Source organism: Delphinapterus leucas, chromosome 16 (assembly GCF_059928025.1).
Source record: "Delphinapterus leucas isolate spDelLeu-1000000601 "Yukka" chromosome 16, BTC_Dleu_Yukka2, whole genome shotgun sequence".
Classification (NCBI taxonomy): Eukaryota; Metazoa; Chordata; class Mammalia; order Artiodactyla; family Monodontidae; genus Delphinapterus; species Delphinapterus leucas.
In genome coordinates, this window is record NC_143144.1 from 36,838,475 (window position 1) to 36,859,988 (window position 21,514).

A 21,514-nucleotide genomic window follows, 5' to 3' on the forward strand; every position below is an offset into this window, starting at 1 on the left:
ATCCATAGCCCAAGTTAATAAAAGGGTTTACAAAAATGTTTATTTTCTTCTAACATAAAGTTATTAATTAGTGTAATCAGTATTTATTAAGAGTTCTGTAGGAATTATGAGTAACTTTTGGTTTTTGCTGCATTTATTTAAGAATATGCATTCGTATTATATAATAATCCATGTAATTATCCTTATTTAGAAATGTTTAATCTGCTTTTTTGTCTCCTCAGATTTTGTCAAATTTTAAGAACAAATGCACCATATAGCTCATGGAAGAAAAAACACAAATCAAGACTTTTTTGGGTTCCAAGTTGCCAAAGTATGGAACAAAACCTGTAAGAAGTACACTGCAGCCAATGCCAAATGGAAAACCTGTTAATTTATTGGGAACTTCCAAGAGTAGCAATGCCAAAAGTTACATCAAAAATAATGGCTCTGATTGTTCATTGTCCCATTCATTTAATTGGAGAACGGCAAATAAATACCAGTTTAGTGCACAAAGTCCTGAAGAGCCTAACGGTACTCAGAGTTCACATGATAAAGAAATTGATCCTGAAAAACATGCACCTGCTCAAGGAATGTTTGATAAAAATGGGATGAAGGGAGGTTTGAAAAGTATTTCTTTACTCACATCAAAGTTAGCAAAGACATCTACTATGTTTGTGTCATCTGCAGAAGAGTTAAACCAAAAGTCTTTGTCTGGACCATCTAATTTGGGTAAATTCACCAAAGGCACATTATTAGGAAGGACTTCATATGCTTCAGTCAGTGCTCCAAAGTCGCAGTTGAATGGATTTTATGGAAACCGATCAGCTGGTAGCATCCAAAGGCCTAGAGCAAACTCCTGTGCCACCAGAAGCAGTTCTGGAGAAAGCTTAGCACAATCCCTAGATAATATTAAATCTCTTGCTTGTGAAAAAATGGTTAGGTCACAGAGTTTTTCACATTCCATTCAGAATTCATTCCTTCCACCTTCATCTATAACCAGATCACATTCCTTCAATAGAGCTGCAGATCTTACAAAGCCTTATCAGAATCAACAGCTACCCATTAGAGTGCCTCTGAGGTCAAGTATGCTAGCAAGAAATTCTCGGCAGTCAGAAGTACTCAATGGGAATGAACATTTAAGGTATGGATTTAATAGGCCTTATGCTGCTGGTGGAAAGAAGTTGGCTTTACCAAATGGCCCGGGTGTGACTTCCACTTTGGGTTATAGGATGGTTCATCCCTCTCTACTGAAATCTGGCCGATCTCCATTTTCTGGGACTATCACAGTTGATAGTAATAAAAATTCACCGGCTGACACATGTATAGAGGAAGATGCTGCACTTGTGGCTAAGGACAGAGCTAAGGATAAGGACCAAGAACTAGTTGAAAATGATAGTTATAGAACAGAAAATGACCAGACCATGAAACATGATACTAAAATTAGATACCTGGGTGATGATGTGGATGACATTTCATTGTCTTCTCTGTCATCTTCTGATAAGAATGATTTAAGTGAAGACTTCAGTGATGATTTTATAGATATAGAAGATTCCAACAGAACTAGAGTAACTCCAGAGGAAATTTCTCTCAAAGAAGAAAAGGGTGAAAATGAACCACCAAAGGATATATTTGATTCCCCCAAGGAAAATGAAAAATCCTTCAGTAAAACTGATGAGTGGATAGATATAAGTGTCTCTGGTAAATATTAATGTCCTTAATTTTTTTTGCTTTCTCCTAGATAATAGAACTGAATTTCCGTTTAGGATTATCTTCTGATTAATACCAGGATACTAACAATTTCATGGAAGGATGGATCTAGACAAAATTGGAATGGGGCAACATTTACCTTCCTTGTGACTTTTGTCCCTTGTTTTATTTTTCATGCTAAAACAACATCCATAAAAATATTCATTCCCTTATGGTATTTTACCTTTGCTCTTCTTTGTCACACACAGGCTTATTCCTGCTTGCTTCAAAATTATTTTTTTGCCCTGCTTCCTCCAATCAGTGGCAGCCTGTTTTAAACCATCTCTTCCTTTAGGGTAGTAGATCACTACTATTTGTTAAGAGTAAAGCTGTACCAAAGGGTAAATGGACTAATATAGGTTATGTCAAATCTAATGAATTTTTTTATCCTAGGCAATTTTCATTTTTTTTAAAGGAAGAGTTAGATTTCTTGCTTAGTAGACTTAATAGTTAAACTTTCAGAGGAGCTTAATTTTTTTAATTGAGCGTGAGATAGCACCTGTTAAACATTTCTTCTTATACTTGGTAATCCTGGTGCTAAATACTGGAGAAAATATATCTCTGTGCCCATCTGGCCTGAAAAAGGAACAAATTGACGGTTTGGGTATAGGCATGTAGTCTGGTTGAAGGACTAGGCCATCCCTGGAGATATGCATAAACCCTTGACTGCCTGAGGGTCTTCTAGTTAGGAGTGACTGCTGGAGCAAGTTATTTCCTTATAAGGAGTCAACTGCAAGGTTAAATGATATACACAGAGTAAAGAGTTTCCCAGGCAGTGCTTAAAAATAAATATCTTAGGAAATATTCAAAGAATATGAGGCTTTATGTACATTTCTAGAAATATTGCAGAAGTGAAAGATGGCTCAATGAATTTTCTTTATTGGGAAATATTTCAGTAGTTTATTTTTAAGATTTTGCATCTTGATTTTTTTATTGTTTAGATTTAGAAGATTCTAGTTATGAATACTTTTTTGCCAACTTTTTTGCTATATCAAATTATTAAAGCTTATATTTTTTGAACCTGAGAAATAATTATATTTTTGTGAATTAATAACTTTTTTTTCCTCTCTTTTAAAAAATCAACTGAAGACAGGAGTGAATGTTCAAAACATGCTTCTGGAAACAACTTGATTTCACCAGATACAGATTACAGAGCTGGTTCTTCATTTGAACTCTCTCCATCTGATAGCTCTGATGGAACGTACATGTGGGATGAAGAGGGCTTGGAGCCCATTGGAAATGTCCACCCAGTTGGGAGCTATGAGTCCTCTGAGATGAACAGCATAGTATGTATGGATTTATATACCATTTTGGAACATTTTGTTTACTTTGCTATAGAGAGACTTGGGATATTGATTGGATTTTTTAAGTTTATGAACTAACTTTCCTAGTTTGAGAAATGGGGATTCATATCTCTTAAAGGCCTACAAAACATCTGGTCTTAATACATAATAAAGCATATATTTGTATAATATAGCACGAGTTAAATATGTTCTCATACACATTCATAATATCGTTGACCCTTGAATAACATGGGTTCGAACTACGAGGGTCCACTTATATATGAATCTTTTTCAATAGTAAAAATACTACAGTACTACACAGTCTGTGGTTGGTTGAATTTGCGGATGCGGAAATGCGGGTATGGAGGAACAGTGTATATATAGAGGGCCGATTGTAAGTTAAATGTGGATTTTCAACTGTGCGGAGGGTCAGCACCTCTAACCCCATGTTTTTCAAAGGTCAGCTGTATGTAAATAAATACACACACATATTCATATGGACACACTGTACTGTTCAGGTTAAGCTAGGCTAGTGGTTCTCAGTAGGGGAAGGCAATGTCTGGAGACATTTTTGGTTGTCACATTGAGGGATGCTGCTGGCAACTAATGGGTAGACACCGGGATACTGGTTAACATCCTGTAATGCACAGGATAGCACCCACAACAAAGATTTATCCAGCCCAAGATGTAAATAGTGCTGCTGATGAGAAATCCTGGGCTAGGCTGTGCTGAGGTAACATTCTCAGTGCCAACTCTCAGTGACTTAACACAATAAAAGTTTATTTTTTACTCTTAAAATGTCTATTGTAGGTCTGGACAACTCTCTAGGGCAACTGTCTTCAGTGTTCCAAGCTGCTTTGATCTTGGGGTTCTTTTGAGACCCTTTGTCACTCTGGTAACGAGGATCTCATACATGCACTTACTGCTGGCAGAGGGTCTCACACATCTCACACATGCAGTTACTGCTGTGGCCTGCAGGTGGCATATGGCACTTTTACTCACAACATACTGACTGGAACTAATCTTATGTACTGAGTGGGCAGGAAGTATAATTTTCCTGTGTGCCTGGTAGGCGAGGGCACCAGATATGAATGAGCACTAGAGGACCTACCATATATTTATACATGCATATTTTAAGAAAAATTGCAAGTAATGTGGATTATATGCGATGTGAGTAAAGTATAGTTGGTGTGATTAAAGTTATTCCCTGTAGTTACTGAGTATATAAAATCAATTTTCCAGTAGTTGTATGGGAAAATTGGTAGTCTTTGTGGTATATTAAATTCCAGGTAGACTTCAGGTGATATAATTTTCACAGGTTTATTCATATAAACCTGTGACTTGGAAAAAAATAAACGTTGTTACCAGAGGCTTGTTAAATTGCACAGACATGGAGAGGACACGTACTTAATTTAGAGGCAGCATCTCTTATTTCGTTAGATAAAGGAAGTTCAGAAAAGATTACGGTTTAGGGCCTTATGTGCTCTCTCACTAGGACTTTTTAAGCGAATATGATTGAAGTTGAAATGACCATTGTGTCCAGTAGATGGCAGCAGTCAGCTGCCTAGTACCTGACATTTTTCAGACAGTTCACTGTTCTTGTAACATAAATGATGAAATAGCCTCTGGAAGACTTCAGTACACATCTGAATTGACCATTAGTCTCTAAGATCCATGAATTTCCTCCTTGATCATTTGGCTTGTGTATATGGGATGGGAGACTACAAAAGTGTTCATTCTGTGCTTTGGAACAGAATGGTGTCTGTGTGTCATTCTCTTTGGATCTAAGAAGAAGATAGTCTGAGAAAGGATGGCGAATTGATGGTAAAAGTTGAAAAGAGTGTTAAGATCTACTGTGATAGTGGATTTACCATTTATGCTCTAAAATTCTATCAGCTGTTTGCTTTTTTCTATTTTAAATTAATTTTGTTACATGTGTACCTGTTTAGAATTGTTTCCTTGGTGAATTGGACTTTCAGTCATTGTTTAGTGAACCTCTCTAACCCTCATTATGCTTTTTGTCTTAAGGCCTCTTTTTTTTTCAGAATTAGTATATTTTACCAGTTTTATTTATATATTTTCTATCCTTTCACTATCAGTTCTTTTGATATATAATAGGTTATTATTTTTTAAAAAATACAATCTGGGCTTCCCTGGTGGCGCAGTGGTTGAGAATCTGCCTGCCAATTCAGGGGACACGGGTTCGTGCCCCGGTCCGGGAAGATCCCACGTGCCGCGGAGCGGCTGAGCCCGTGAGCCATGGCCACTGAGCCTGCGCGTCCGGAGCCTGTACTCTGCAACGGGAGAGGCCACAGCAGTGAGAGGCCCGCGTACCGCAAAAAAATTTAAAATAAATAAATAAAAAATACAGTCTGTCTTTTGTTTTTAACTGGTGAGTTTGGTCCTTTATGTTTGCATTTATTGATATACTTGGAATTAACTCTGTTATCTTATATTTTTATTTAAATTATCTCACTTTTTCTTCTTTCTCCTTTTTCTAAAATAGTATATCTAACTTACCGCAAAAGAACTTTAGCCTGTTCTCATTTTCCTTTGTCTCTCCATTGCCTCCTTTGTCTCACCAAAGACATTTCCTAATCTTGTGTCCTTCTCCACAAGCACCACTATGGTTGTTCTTTACAACAGTGCTCATTCCGGTCCAGGTTGAGGTTAGGAGCCTTCACTAGAATGTGAGTCAGCTGTGTCCACAACTAACAGTTTAGTTGAAATCCATTGTTTAGTTCAGCTGACTTTCTCTTTGAAGAAAGCAGTGTGTTGATGCAGTCTGGTGCAAGCTCCTTATCTTGTTATAGGTCCTCACAGTTTGTAGACGGACTACTTTGCATAGCACTTGTCTAGAATCTAGGCTTTTTTTTTGCTTAAATATTGACAGTGGTTTGTTGAGGTATAATTTAAATACAATAAAATATACAAGTCTTTTGCATATTGCATAGGGAATTTTGAAAATGTGTATACTTGTTTAACAGTCATCCACATTTATGATACAGAATATTTCCAGCACACCAGAATATTTCTTGTGCTCTTCAGTCATTCTGTTACCCCACCCCAGGAGCAACCACTGTTCTGATTTCTATTGCTGTAGCTTAGTTTTGCCTATTCCTGAATTCAATATGAGTAGAATTATAGACATGTGTTATTTATATCTGGCTTCTTCCAATAAATGTTATATGCATATTTGTTAGTTGTTTGCTCATTCTTCTTGTTACATAATAATCCATTGTGTGAATATATTATAAGTTATTTTATTCTGCTATTGATGGACATTTAGATTGTATCTGGTTTTGGGCTACTGCTTCTGCTGTGAAGATTTTGCAACATGTTTTTTGGTGAACATTTATGCATTTCTGTTCACAAAATATGTAGGAGAGGAATTGCTGGATTATAGTGTATACTTATGTCTATAGCTTTAGATGCTTTCAGTTTTCCAAAGTGGTTGTATCCGTTTAAACTCTCACTAGCAGTAAATAAGCATTCCCGAAATTCCACTTTCTAGTTTATACTTTATGTTGTCTGGTTTTTTTTTTGCATTTTTGCTATTCTGGTGGGGGTATAGTAGTATTGCATTGAGATTTTTGTCCTGTGGTTTGTGGTAACTACTTGTTTGCCATTAGTATATACTCTTCTGTGAAGTGCCTTCTGTTGGGCTTTATGTATTTTTTCTTAATTGTTTTGTAAAAATCCTTTATATATTTTGGATATAAATTTTATATATATACACACATATACACATATGTGTATACATTTTTATATATATGGATTGCTTTTAAAACCTTTTAATAGTGTCTTTTGATGAGTAGAATTTAACAATTTAACATTTTTCCTTTATTATTAGCACTTTTTGCACTGTGAGAATTTTTTGTCTACTCTAAAGTTATGCAGGTATATTCCAATGTTGTTGGTTTTTTTTGCGGTATGGAGGCCTCTCCCGTTGCGGAGCACAGGCTCCAGACGCGCAGGCTCAGCGGCCATGGCTCACGGGACCAGCCGCTCCGCGGCATGTGGGATCTTCCTGGACCGGGGCATGAACCCGTGTCCCCTGCATCAGCAGGTGGATTCTCAACCACTGCGCCACCAGGGGAGCCCCCAATGTTTATTTTTAAAAGCTTTGTTTTTTAACCTTTCATATTAAGGTCTACAAGCCATCTGGGAATTATTTATGTGCATGATATGAGGTAGAAGTCAAGATTAATTTTTTTTTCTTTATTTTGGAAAAGTCATATTTTTCCTACTCTACTGCAGGGTTTTCTTTGTCCTAAGTCAGTAATTGTATCTATGTATTTCTTGCCTCTCTTTTAGTTCGTTGGTCTCTTTGTTTATCCTTGTGTCAGTGCTACACTGCTTTAATTGTTGTTGCTTTAAAATAAGTATTGACGTCTGGTAGTGTAAGTCTTCTAGTTTTGTTCTTTTCCAAGGTTTCCCTAGTTGGCTTTTTGTAATCTATTTAAATGTTAGAATGAGTTTGTCAGTTTCTACAAAGAACCTATAGGGATTTTGAATGGGATTGCATTGAATTTATAGATCAATTTGGGGAGAAATGACATATTTACTATAGTGAGTCTTCTACTTTATGGGTATGGTCTGTTCCTCCATTTATTTGGGACTTTAAGAAATATTTATTGCTAACATTTTGTACTTTTCTGTAAAATTTTATACATATTTGCATTATTTTTAGGTATTTGATTTGGTTGCTATAAATGGTACCACTTTAAAAATTTTATTTCCTGATTTTTATATTTTGACCTGTTTTTTCAGTGACCTTGGTAAATCCACTTACTAGTTTTGATAATTTGCCTGTGAATGTTATTGGAATTTCTACATATACTATACAGTGATACTATTTGCAAAGGCTCAACATCCCTCCTAACCCCCCCTCCCACCCCACCCTTTATTGCACTGGTTAGAACCTCCAACATAATGTTGAATTGAAATGGTGATAGAATTTTAGGAAAATTTTAATAGCTCACCATTAATATTTGTGTGTGTGGATATGTGTGTGTGTGGGGGGGTTGTAGATATTTTTCATCAGATTAAAGAAGTTCCCTTTTACTTTATTTGCTGAATTTTTGTTGTGAGTGAATGTTAATTTTGTTATCACTTTCTCTACATTTATTGAAATGATTAAATTATTATTATTATTTCTGTTAGTGTGGTAGATTGCATTTCTTTTTTTTTTTTTTGGGCCGTGCTGTGCCGCTTGCAGGATCTTAGTTCCCCGACCAGGGACTGAACCCGTGCCCCCTGCAGTGGAAGTGTGGAGTCCTAACCACTGTACTGCCAGGGAATTCCCTAGATTGTATTTATTGATTTGCAAATATTAAACCACCTTTCCATCCCTGGAATAGATTTACTTGGCACTTGAGTGTGATGTACTATCCTCTTATAATAATAAATGTTTAACATTTATTATAAACTTGATTTCCTAATATTGAATATGTATTTATGTTCTTTTTTTGCATTTATGTTCATGAGCAAGATTGCTTTGTAATTTTCCTCTTTTTTGCGGGGGAGGGGTATTCTTGTGGTGTTCTGGTATAAGGGTTATGTTGGCTTTATAAATGGGTTGAAAAGTGTTACTTTTTTTTTTTTCCTTTGAAGAGTTTATGTACAATTCATGTGGCTTCTTCCTTAAATGTTTAAAAGAATTCATCAATGAAACCTTTTGGACCTGGAGTTTTCTTTGGGAAAAGAATTTTAAGAACAGATTTAATTTTTAAAATAGATGTTGGCCCATTAAGGTTTATATATATATTTCTTCTTGTGTTGGTTTTGAGAACTTGTCCATTTCATCTAAGATGTCATTTGTTGGTGAAGGTTGTTCAGGATTATCTTATTTTTTTTTTAAACATCCTTATGGTCTTGTAGTGATGTTCACTTTTTCTTTCCTGATTACTGATCCCTGCTAATTCATTCATTAGCACCCTAGTAGCAAATATAAAAATGAGTTTCTTCTAATGTGTCTTACTTTAAAACAATGAATTCTAAACCATGCTATATAGGCCATCTTTTTTTTTTAACCTTTAATGCATTTATGTATCTGTGGATAATACATGATATTGTTTTGTGTGTCTGTTTTACAACTTACATAAGTGATACATGATGTTCTGTGATTTTTTTTTTTTTACTCAGTTTTATGTCTTTGTGGTACATGTGTATTTATATTATAGGTCTATTTCATTTATTTTTACTACTGTATAATATCATTTAAATATACCATTCTTTTGCTCTCCGTTCCTCTGCTAATGGACATTCAAGTTATTCCTCACTGATAATATCAAGACAATGCAGCAGTGAACATTCTTACTCATGTTTCTTTGATCATATACGTCAGAATTTCTCTAGGATATAAACCTAGGGATAGCATTACTGGATCAGAGGATCTGTGGATATTCATCTTTACCAGATGCTGCCAAATATCTTCCTAAAATGGTTCTACTAATTTATACTTTGCAGCAGTGAATGAAAATTTCTCTTGCTCCTCATCTTAGCCCACTTGCTATTATCTAAATTTTAGCCAGTCTGTTGAGTGTGAAATGATACTCATTTTAATTTGCATCTATATCACTATTAATTTTATAATGTTTTCATATATTTACTGGTTGGTTTCCTTTTCTGTGTATTACTTATTTACTGATTTTTCTACTGAGTTGTTTGTCTTTTTCTTATTGATAAGAAAAAGTTTCTTGTGTGGTCTGAATTTAATTCTTGTTAAATGTGTCACAGATATCTTCTCTCAGCCATTGGCTTCTGACTTTTTTTGTTGCCTTTACCATGTATAGTTTTAAATTTTCATGTAATTAAATTTAGTAATGTTTTTCTTTATGGTTTTTACTGTGTGTGTGTGTGTGTGTGTGTGTGTGTGTGTGTGTGTGTAATAAAGACAAGAGCCAGGGCTCTGAGACAGGTTAGATTAAAAATCCCGTCACTGTCATGTACTAGTTGTACATCTTTGGAGTCTCTGTTACTTTTTTTTTTTTTTTTTAATAAAATGGAGATAATAACAGTACATATCTATAGGGCTGATATTAGGAAGTACATGCATGAATGTTTTAACAGCTATGTGATAATGGTTGTTGAGTATTTTGAGTATCATCTCGGACTACCCCCTGGAATTGCTGTGAATCTTAAGTAAGGTCATACATATAAAATACTTAATGCCAGGGAAATAGCAAGAGCTCAGCAAATGTTAGCCATTTATTATTTTCCTGTTGTCTTCATTTTTTTACATTTAAGACTTTAATCCATCTGAAGTTGGTATGAGGCATAATAATTTACCCTCAGTAATATTCTTTCATAATATACTTGCTGTGCAAAAAAGACTTAACACAGCAGGCCTGAGATTGCCTATTCCTTAGCTGGCCCTTTGCTGGTAAACAGTTCCCTTACTGTGATACAAAACTTTCCCTAAGTGATAAAGAGTGGTTCACTGTGCCTCAGCTGTGCATGTGGTTTATGCTGTGAACCTGCTTTCCTTCTGGGGTTCTGGAGTTTTGTTATGTCCTAGGCAGAGGGTGCCCATATCACCAGCCCTCAATAAAAACAACCGAATTTCTTAGGAACATCTGTAATAGACAACACTTTTCATGTGTTGTTACAACTTGTTGCTTGAGGAATTAAGCACACGCTGCGATTCCACTGGGAGAGGACTCTTGGAAGCTTATACATCGTTTCTTCAACTTCGTCCCATGTGCCTTTTCCTTTTTTTTTTTTTTTTGCGGTACGCAGGCCTCTCACTGTTGTGGCCTCTCCTGTTGTGGAGCACAGGCTCTGGACGCGCAGGCTCAGCAGCCATAGCTCACAGTCCCAGCCGCTCCGCAGCACGTGGGATCTTCCCGGACCCTTCCACGGGCATGAACCCGTGTTCCCAGCATCAGCAGGCAGACTCTCAACCACTGCGCCACCAGGGAAGCCCCAACCTTTTCCTTTTTTTATTTTGTTTCGTGTCCTTGTGCTGGAACAAATCTTAGCTGTGAATATCTATGACTGCTGAGTCCTGTGAGTCCTTCTTGTGAACCATCTAACCTGGGGGTGGTCTTGAGGACTCTGACATAGGTACTGATTTGAAGTTATCTTTGTTTGCTGCAGTAAGTATATTTTTAATTTATCATCTTTTGTATTTTTATAATAATCCTTTGAAGTAGCTATCGACCAGTTACTATAACTCTTGCTTCAGATTTGGATGAGTTTAGATGCGTTGAGTAAACTGATATTGATAGGTCGGGAACTAGCTTGCTGACTGTTGTACTCTCGGTCCGGTATTCTTGTTTTTCAGCCTTATATCTACTCAGGATAACTGAGCATTTTAAAACTCAGGAAACTTTTAGTCGACATTTAACTTTTTTGAACATGAAATACAGCATTTTTTTTGTTAGTAAATATTGTCCGAATCATATTGTATGTGAACAATTAGAGGCAAAAACATTTTCACTGTTGTACAGTGAATCGCAACCCTCTTTGCTGTGTTGCTGTGACCAATATAAGAGCTTTCATTGCAGAGGAATTGAATTACAATGTCACAGTGACTGATTTCCTAACACTGATATATTTAGGGATTGATAATTTTAAATCATCACATGGAGTGCTTTTATTTTTGGAAGGATTTTTATGGAAGGCTAAAGAAGTGGTTGAACCAGATTTTCCCTGAAAGTGTCTAGCTTTATTTTTCTATTTTATCAGCCTTGACTTATGTTCACATAGTAGGCAGGTTTAACCTTATCATTTAAATAGAAACTTTTTTACTTTGAAATGTAGATTCAAATTCTTGCTTGAATGCTTTTGACACATCAGTAAGTAGTTATGCCTCATGATGCTAACACGTTTTATTACACATTTTTTTCCTGTGTTTTACTAAGGGAACAGCTGGCTAGATTTGGGTTTCTACCTTCGTGGCTGATGTTGCTAGAGTTTATTGAGACTTAAATGTATGCTGAATATCATAATATTCTTAGCAGTAATTTATGTGGGAATAGGACTCCCATAGGTTTTTTTGCACTGAATTTTGGAATTTCCTGTAGTCTAGAAATGTAGCAGAGGAATACTAGAATATCAAATTTGGTTTTTATTTTTCGTATTTAGTTTTATTGGCTTTAATTTCTGTTTCCTGTTTCTTTGGGGTATATTAACAGGGACCAGCAAGCTACAGCCTTGAGGCTGCCCACCCTTTTTTTTTTTTTTTTTTTTTTTTTGTGGTACACGGGCCTCTTACTGTTGTGGCCTCTCCCGTTGCGGAGCACAGGCTCCGGACGCGCAGGCTCAGGCTCAGCGGCCATGGCTCACGGGCCTAGCCGCTCCGCAGCGTGTGGGATCCTCCCGGACAGGGGCATGAACCCGTGTCCCCAGCATCGGCAGGCGGACTCTCAACCACTGCGCCACCAGGGAAGCCCCACCCATTTTTGTAAGTAAATTTACGTATATGTAAAGTTTAATTTACATGTAGTCTGTGGCTGCTTTCATGCTACTGTGGCACTATTAAGTAGTTACAATAGAGACTATTGTACACAAACCTAAATATTTACTATCTGGGCTTTGAGAAGACGTTTGCTGACCCCTACATTAGAACACTGCAGATAATTTTAAAGATTCAGAAGTTAACTTTTTAAACCAATGAAAAGTCTATGGAAAATTTTTAGGCATTTAGTTTTCTCTTTGTTGTCATTGCTACGCCGTTCTTCCTCTGACCCCCAGTGGAAGGTATCCATCAATCCATTTAACATATTTGAGTGACCATCATGTGCAGAGCACTGAGGATACAGTGATCAAGACAGCTGTAGGATCTGTTTTCGTGCTTATATTCTATTAAGGCACATGTAGTTGAAATATTTAGCTAACTCATTATCTTCAATCGATATGTGGAGAAAGTGCTACAAAGGAGAATTACAAAGTGTGAAAGTGTATTATTGGAAAACCTGGTCTGGTGTGAGTGTAAGGTAAGGCTGTTTCAGGAAATGATGTTTAGGCTTAGTTGGCCCAGGGATACAGTAGGTAAAAAGGGTATATGTAATTGGAAGAATGTCAGGTGTTTTAGTAAACGGCATATGGAAATGCCTTGAAGTAGGAAGGGATCATGGAGTGTTTGGGGAAATATGAGAAGGCCAGTATGGCCTGAGCACTGACACAGAGGGGAGGAGTGGCAGGAGAGAGGAGGCTATTAGTATAGAGCTTTTATGGAGCACAAAGGGTTTGAATCTTTATCCTAAAAACTGAAGGGGAGCTGTTGGAGGATTTTAAGCTGGAAAGGGACATAATTTGATTCACATTTTAAAAACGCTCTGTATAAAGATTGAATTAGGGGGCTTCCCTGGTGGCGCAGTGGTTAAGAATCTGTCTGCCAATGCAGGGGACACAGGTTCGAGCCCTGGTCCGGGAAGGTCCCACATGCCGTGGAGCACCTGGGCCCGTGCACCACAGCTGCTGGGCCTATGCTCTGGAGCCCGCAGGCCACAACTGCTGAGGCCTGTGCGCCTGGAGCCCGTGCTCCACAACAGGAGAGGCCACTGCAATGGGAGACCCGTGCACCACAACAAGAGTAGCCACAACTAGAGAGAGCCTGCACACAGCCAAAAATGTAAATAAATAAATTAAAAAAAAAAAAAAGATAGAGTTAGAAGAGAGAGAGAAAGTATGTTGGAAGCTGTCACTCAAGTGAGGGGTGGTAGTGGCTTGGGCTAAAGTGACGGCAGAGTGAAGATGTAGTGGGGTCAGCAATTTTGAAAACGGGTTTAGAGGGTACAGCTGATGAAATTCAGTTACTCATTGATGGTAGGGGAGAAAAGTGTCACCTCCTCCTGTTTAGAAGTTATGATTAGTACTGTTGCTCTCATTCATTTTGCCAGAATCATCCTAAATTGTCAGTTTGACTTGGTGTTTTCCTGATAATTTTCCCATTCCTTATAATGTCAAATGTAATCTCCTTGACTGGCTCTCCATGGTCTGTGCTCACTTTATACAGGTCTGTCTAGTTGCTTTTAATCTCCAGTTCCTACTACATGTCTTGAATATAGTTGATATTTCTCTCTCTCATCATTCTTTTAGGTTTCTGGCACTAATTAAGACTCAAAACATACTTGTTGAAATGGGTGCCATGATGACATGCCATTTAATTCAAAATAAATGGAAACCCTTAAACTAAATATAATGCTTAATATTATTCAGTATTTTTCCATACACATTGTGACATAACCTATTTACAAAGTAAGTTTCTAAGGTACCACGTGTCATAATGGCAAGTTGCAAGTAAGTAAAAATGTGACATTAGCATAGGTGTAATAGTGGAGGGACAGCTTACAGAAAGTTGAGACCGTCCTGATATAGGTAAATGAAAATCTCAAACTGACATTAATATTTACAGTATGCTCTGATACAGAATACAGAACTTGAATGCATAGAAGGGATCTAATCCAACTCATTTAACTATTTTACAGATAAGGGGACGGAATGAGATGGGAAAACTAAATTTTTCTTAATTTCCTTTTTTTTAGCTAGACTAGTGAATTTCCCATGTCCATTTAATTACTAGCATAGCTTCTTTTTTGGCCTGTTAATGTAACTTTTAGGTTTAAAAACAAAGTTTAAATTTATCACACATGGTTGTTGTGACCCTTTAGACATAATGTTTTTCTTCACTCTATATTGTTTCTTGTAGATTGAATCTGTTTAATATGAAGTTCAATTCAGTAATTATTTATTGAGCTTCTGCTGCGTTTCAGGCACACTGTTAAGTGCTGAAATTACTGAATATGCATAAGGCTGTCTTTGTCCTTTATGAATTCAAAATAGTATAATTTTTAAGTGATATCATGCATGCTGTGTTAGCATGTGCATGATATACTAAGAGGAAGTGACATCTGAGTTGAGTTTTGAAAAATGGATACAAAGTTGACCAACTGGTCAAGGAAAAGGGAGGGTGAGCATTTTAGGCATAAAGAATAGCATGTACAGTGACCTGGAGGGATCACAAAATCGTGATGTATGAGAGGAATATCTGCACACTAATAGTATAAAGTGTGAAGTAGAGAGAAATTAGAGATGAAGCTGTGGAATTAATAAAGTGGAAAGGAAGAAAAATCTTGTATCTCAAATCAGAAAGACAAGTGATGTTTACAAATCAGATTTTAGAATAAGACAGATATAATTTAAATGTTATATCAATATCTCTATTTCAGATCTTTATACACACTTCCTGTCTGTGTACTGGGACCATGAGTATTTTTTTCTGAGCATTTTTTCTTTTTTCATAAAAATGGAATTATTGGACTGTCTAAACTCCTTCTGGGTCAAAGCCTGTGTTTCAGAGAAAAAGTTAGTGAATTTAAAAGTAGTTTGTCTTATGGTTACCAAGGGAGAAAAGGCAGGGGAGGGGTAAATTGGGAGATTGGGATTGACATATGTACACTACTATATGTAAAATAACTAATAAAAACCTACTGTGTAGCACAGGGAACTCTACTCAGTACTCTGTAATAACCTATATGGGAAACGAATCTAAAAAAGAGTGGATATATGTATATGTATAACTGGTTCACTTTGCTGTACAGCAGAAACTAACACAACATTATAAGTCAACTATACTCGGATAAAAATGAATTAAAAAAATAAAAGTAGTTTGTTAAAGAAAAAAAAAAAGAGTAATTAGTTCACTACCAGATCCCTTTTACCTAGCATAGGACCTGGCATAGAGTAGATGCATAGTTAGTAATATTTATGAAGAAAATACTGAATTCTGTGAGTTGGATCAGATAGATGTTATAAACTAGTTATGGTTAGTGAGGACACTGAGGCTGAGGAGTTAAATGCCTTTTATGAATTTTAGGAGTTGTTGAAGTTGCTGTTCTAACCTAAATGATTAGTCATTTAAGAACTGTTAATTTGTACCCCCATAGGAAACACCTTTATCAATTAAAGTAAGGTGTTTATATAGAATTCCTTTACCTTTAGTCTTGCAGACTCCATTCATTTCCACAGTTACTTTGGACAGTGCTTTATTCCCCTCACCTCCTTCAGTGAGGTTGTTTCATAAACTTAAAAAAAAATATGCATGCATTAAGGTTTACTCTTTGTGCTATAAAGATCATTGAATTTTGACAAATGCTTAATGTCTTGTATCATAAAGAATAGTTTCATCATCCAAAAAATGTCCCCTATATTTTATGTGTTTATCCCTTCCTGCAGTGAACCCCTTGCAAACACTAATGTATAGACCATCTCTATAATTTTGTCTTTTTAAGAATGTCATATAATTGAAATCATACAGCACATAGCTTTTTCATATTGGTTTCTTTCATTTAGCAATATGAATTTAAGATACTTCTGGGTCTTTCTGTGGCTTGCTACCTCATTTCTTTTTATTGATGAATAATATTGCATTGTACCACAGTTCGTTTATCCATTCAGCTATCAAAGGACATGTTGGTTGCTTCATTTTTGGCCATTATGAATAAAGCTGCTATAAATATTCACATGCAGGTATTTATGTGGACAGGTGTTTTCAACTCATTTGGGAAAATACCAAAGAGTGCAAATGCTCAATCACGTGGTGAGACTGTTTAGCCTTATAAGAAACTGCCAAACTGTTTTGCAAAGTAGCTGTACCATTTTGCATTTCCACTGGCAGTGAGTGAGAGTTCTAGGTCCTCTGTGTCCTCACCAGCAATTGGTTTTGTCAGTGCTTTGTGTTTTAGGCATTCTAATAGGTGTATAGTGGTATCCTGTTATTGTTTTAAATTTGCAATTCCCTAATGACAAATGATGTTGAGCATCTTTTCATATGCTTGTCATCTGTATATCTTTAAGTGTCAATTTGGATCTTTTGCCCATTTTAAAATTCATTTCTTACTGTTGAGTTTTAAGAGTTCTTTGTATATTTTGGATATGTCTTTTATCAGATATGTGTTTTGCATGTGTTTCCCAGCCTGTGCCTTGTCTTTTCATTCTCTTAAAAGTGTCCTTCACATATATACACTACCAAATGGAAAATAGATAGCTAGTGGGAAGCAGCCACATAGCATAGGGAGATCAGCTTGGTGCTTTGTGTCCACCTAGAGGGGTGGGATAGGGAGGGTGGGAGGGAGACGAAAGAGGGAGGAGATATGGGGATATATGTATATGTATAGCTGATTCACTTTGTTATAAAGCAGAAACTAACACACCATTGTAAAGCAATTATACTCCAATAAACATGTTAAAAAAAAAAGTGTCCTTTACAGACCAAACATTTTAATAAATTCCAACTTAATTTTTTCTTTCACAGATCAAGGTCATGTAGTTTTTCTACTTTGTTTTTCTACTTCAAGAAGTTTTATAGTATTGTATTTTACATTTTGGTCTGTGATCCATATTGAGTTAATTTTTGTGTAGCACCTATGTTTGAGTTAATTTTTTTGCATAAACTTTTGTCTAAGAATTCCAGCACTATTTGTTGAGAAGACTATCCTTTCTGCATTAAATTGCTGTTGCTCTTTTGTCAGAATGAGTTGAGTGTATTTGTGTGGGTCTGCTTTTGAGCTCTCTGTTCTTTTTTGTTGATCTACATGTCTATTCTTTTGCCAGTCACATTCTGTCTTGATTACTGTCTTGTTATGTCTTATAGCAAGTCTTGTGTTGTATAACGAAGAATTCAGCTGGCTTTTGTTCCTAGTTCCTGCGTGGGAGCCTCTACATCTTTGGAATTTCCCAAGTGATAGGAGTGTTTTTGTTCACTGTGGGCCCTAATAGTTTATGCTAACAGGGCGGCTCAGGGTCAGGGTAGGCCATGCAAGAAAAACCAAACATGTGATTAGAGGGTTGGGGTGTTGAGCCCTCTGCTATTAGTCTGATCTCTGGGGAGCAGGGGAAGTGGGCTGGACATTGAGTTCAGTCATGTGGCCAATGACTCAACCATGCATGCTCTTGTAATGAAACTACAATAAAAACTCTGGACACTGAATCTCAGGTGAACATCCCTAGTTAACCATACTCTCTGCATATGTTGCTGATCTGTGTGCCAAGGAGGTGACCTGTTCTGACTCCATGAGGAGAAAACACAGAAGCTTTGCGTTTGTGACCATCCTAAGCTTTGCCGTGTGTGTCTCTTCTTTTGGTTTGTCCTGATTTATACCATTTTGGCTATAATACAACTTATCATAAAGTATATTGCTTTCCTGAGTTCTGTGAGTTGTTCTAGTGAATAACCTGAGGGAGTCACAGGAACCTCTGCATTTGTAGGCAGTTAGTAGGACATACAGGGCCTGGGAACCCCTGAGCTTTTTTGGCCAGTGATGTCTGAATTAATGTCAGTCTTGTGGAAGACTGTGCCCTTAACCTGTGAAGTTTGTCCTAACTATCATTAATGTCAAAAGTCCTTGTAGTTGGTGTCAGAAAAAGTGGAATATGCTAGATAACCCTGCCTCACTGTAGCTTGTGGGAAGAGAAAGGATGAAAGGACTGGGGATGAAGAAATTTTGATTCTTGGATGGCTATCTAGTTGCTCATGATATGAAACTGCAGCTGTGCTATGATCCATTACTAAAGGCAAAAGTTGTGGAATAGAATTTAGAAACGGTGGAAGACACAATCCCCAATGCGGTGGCTCACTGGTTACAGAAGGAAATGCAGAATAATAAGAAGCAAACTAAATATATAATGTGTTGGCTATTGTTACTTGTAATAGCTAAAGTGAAAGTAATATAGAGTGCTGGGGCTGATCCTGATGCTGGGCCAAGCTTAGATTTCAGTCAGTCTGATCTACCACCAATAGCTTTAAAGCCACCCCTAATGAGAGAGATTATTCTAGGACAAAAGGCAGTACTGTTATGAACTCTGGTTACCAGGAAGGTGGTCCAGTTAGGGAGAGGGAAAACCCAAGAAACTACTGAAACCAGGGGTTATAGTGCCAAGGAGTAGTCTTATTTTGTGCATCTGTGTCATCAACTTCCTGAAGAACTTTTAGTAAAATGGATTGCGAGAGTGACTAATTTAGGGGTAGTATCTTTGGTTTTGAATGCTACAGAGCGGAAGAGAATGTTGGGTTGACATAGGACCCACAGCTCACTGTAGAACAATCACAGATGGCTGTCCATAGTAGGTTACCTGAGGGAGTGGGTAGCCTGGTGGACTGGATAAAACTTGCTGTAAAGTCTGTTTATCTGAGAAGAGAGACTGTATTTCTTCTATAAATGCCAAGTGGAACACCACAGATGAAGAGTCTGTGCACTTCATAGCAAGCCATGCTGGATTGACTTGATGCTTTTCATATGAAGGTTATTTATCTACTGAATATGCCCTATAACCAGGTCATGGTAACTCTTGTGATTAAGCGGGCCCCTTTTACATGAGCACCTCATGAAACAATACTGTTGTAAAACCAAGCAGCTGAGAAACATTATTAGATTTGTTGTCTCAGTTTCCCTTATCGATATTAAAGATGAAAAAAAAGTCATTAACAAGAAAAGGGAGGAAAACAGAAGGGGAGAGCTAAGGGATTCGTCCCATCAGGGGTCGATGTTTATGAGAAATATAGTGAATATATTGGACATTGATGAGGTTAAGACAAAGGTGTTAATGCAGCAGTGTTGAAGATTGAGTGTACCAATGGGAGCTAATGCTGATTCTACAACTTTAAAGGGGCCTGAACAATACCACTGTATTTATCCCAGTTTGGAGGAATTTTAAAAGCTTAAAGGCAAAGGTAAAATTGAGAAACCTGACTTGGAATCACCTGGGACAATGTTCTGGTAGATTAGTGAAAATGAAGATTGACAGAAGGGATAGGGTCCCTTGGCTCTTAATTCTTCCCCTCTGGGGACCTAAGGCCTTATGTATGTGAGTGGGTAAAATGGTCACCAGGTGTAGAAGAGACCTTTCTGGGACTCCTTGACACAGACCCCCATGTACTTTGGTATCAAAACATGTTGACGAACATGTCTTAACTGGGGCCACTTTAGACTGAGAGAAAATAGTAATGCATTGGTTGATGGGATTAAGATGAAAGTTCAAGTGAAAGTTTAAACAGGCTTTATGTGAAGTAGTTGGTCGTCTTAGCTGAATGTTTTATGGAAAAGGATATTATGCCCTATCTAGTATTGTGAAGCAAAACTGTTTGGTGAAATTTTAATAGAGGCTACTGTTAGGAATGCAAAGTTGATGGGATTATTGTCCTATGAAGGTCTGAGAATAATATTGTAATTTTCTGTAAGATGTTACAGAAAAACCCGAACAAACTTTTTGGCCAACCCAATAATTCCACCACCAACAATATAATTCTTGAAAACAGCTTGAGGATTTTTTTTCTTTCTTTTTTTTTTTTTTTTTCTATTTGAAATAGTTTCTCTCTGAATGGTTATTCCATGAACTTGATACACAAGTTTGTGTATATTATTTTACTTTTGATTTTTAGGGATTCGTTTAAGCATTATTTGCGATAGTAGAATATTGGAAACAACACAAACACCCAAATAACATTCATATTACATAAGAATAGCATATTATAGAGGCTAAGGTAGGGGAAGGAGTATGAAAATACAGGTATTTGTTTAAAAGTTTTAAATGAATTTTTTATTCATTTTTTTTAGAAAAAGTAAGCAAATATGAATATATTTACCACCCCTCAGCTTCTAAACATATATATTATGCTTTTGCTATTACAATTAGTTCTTTAATAAATAGCCTTGTCTTTTTGTATTTTGGGGATAGATATATAGAATGGTGATATTGGATCAAAGGTTAAATGTACAAGTAATTTTCTTAGAAATTTGAGCAACATTTTTTAATTTTCAAAAGCTCTTTTTTATTCTTGAGTGAAATTTCATTCAACATAAAATTAACCATTTTAAAGCGAACATTTCAGTGGCATTTTGTATATTTGCAATACTGTGCAACCACTACCTCTGTCTAGTTCCAAAACATTTCATCACCCATAAGTAAAGATTGTACTCACTTAAGTAGTTACTCCCCATTCACCCCTCCCCAGCCTATGGAAACCATCAATCTGCTCTCTGTCTGTATGAATTTACCTATTTTGGATATTTCATATGTGGCATTATACAACATGTGACCTTTTGTGCCCAGATCTGTTACTTAGCATAGTGTTTTTGTGGTTCTTCCACATTTTTGTAGCATGTATCAGGAGTCCATTCCTTTTTAAAGCTGAATAATAGTCCATCATATGTACATTCCATTCATCCATTAATGGACATAGGACATATGGGCAGTTTCTACCTTTTTGCTGTTGTGGATAGTGCTGCTATGAACATGCATGTACATGTGTTTGTTTGAGAACCTGCTTTAAATTTTTGAGGTGTATATACCTTGGAGTGAAATTGCTGGATTATGTAGTAATTCTGTGTTTAACTTTTTGAAGAGCTGCTGAACAGTTTTTGTTTTGTTTTTAATTGCAGCTGAATCTTTTTACATTCCCAATGTAAAATGTGTAAGTCTTATACAGCAATGTATAAGTCTTCCAGTTTTTCTACATACTTGATAACACTTGTTTACTGTCTTTTTTTTTTTTAATAGTC

The 21,514-nt window shown here is 36.6% G+C and overlaps 1 protein-coding gene across 8 annotated transcripts in view; it reads left to right on the forward strand.

The window, feature by feature from the left end:
• Window positions 1–21,514, forward strand: part of CCSER2 (coiled-coil serine rich protein 2) — a 167,603-nt gene that overhangs the window by 34,481 nt on the left and 111,608 nt on the right. For 7 of the 8 annotated variants that reach the window (XM_089897782.1, XM_089897786.1, XM_022562477.3 and 4 more), the window contains 2 exons: window positions 222–1,677; window positions 2,815–3,011. In XM_089897782.1, coding sequence (XP_089753908.1) covers window positions 261–1,677; window positions 2,815–3,011 — 1,614 coding nt within the window. In that variant the 5' untranslated portion in view covers window positions 222–260. The other variant, XM_089897787.1, reaches the window with a different exon arrangement.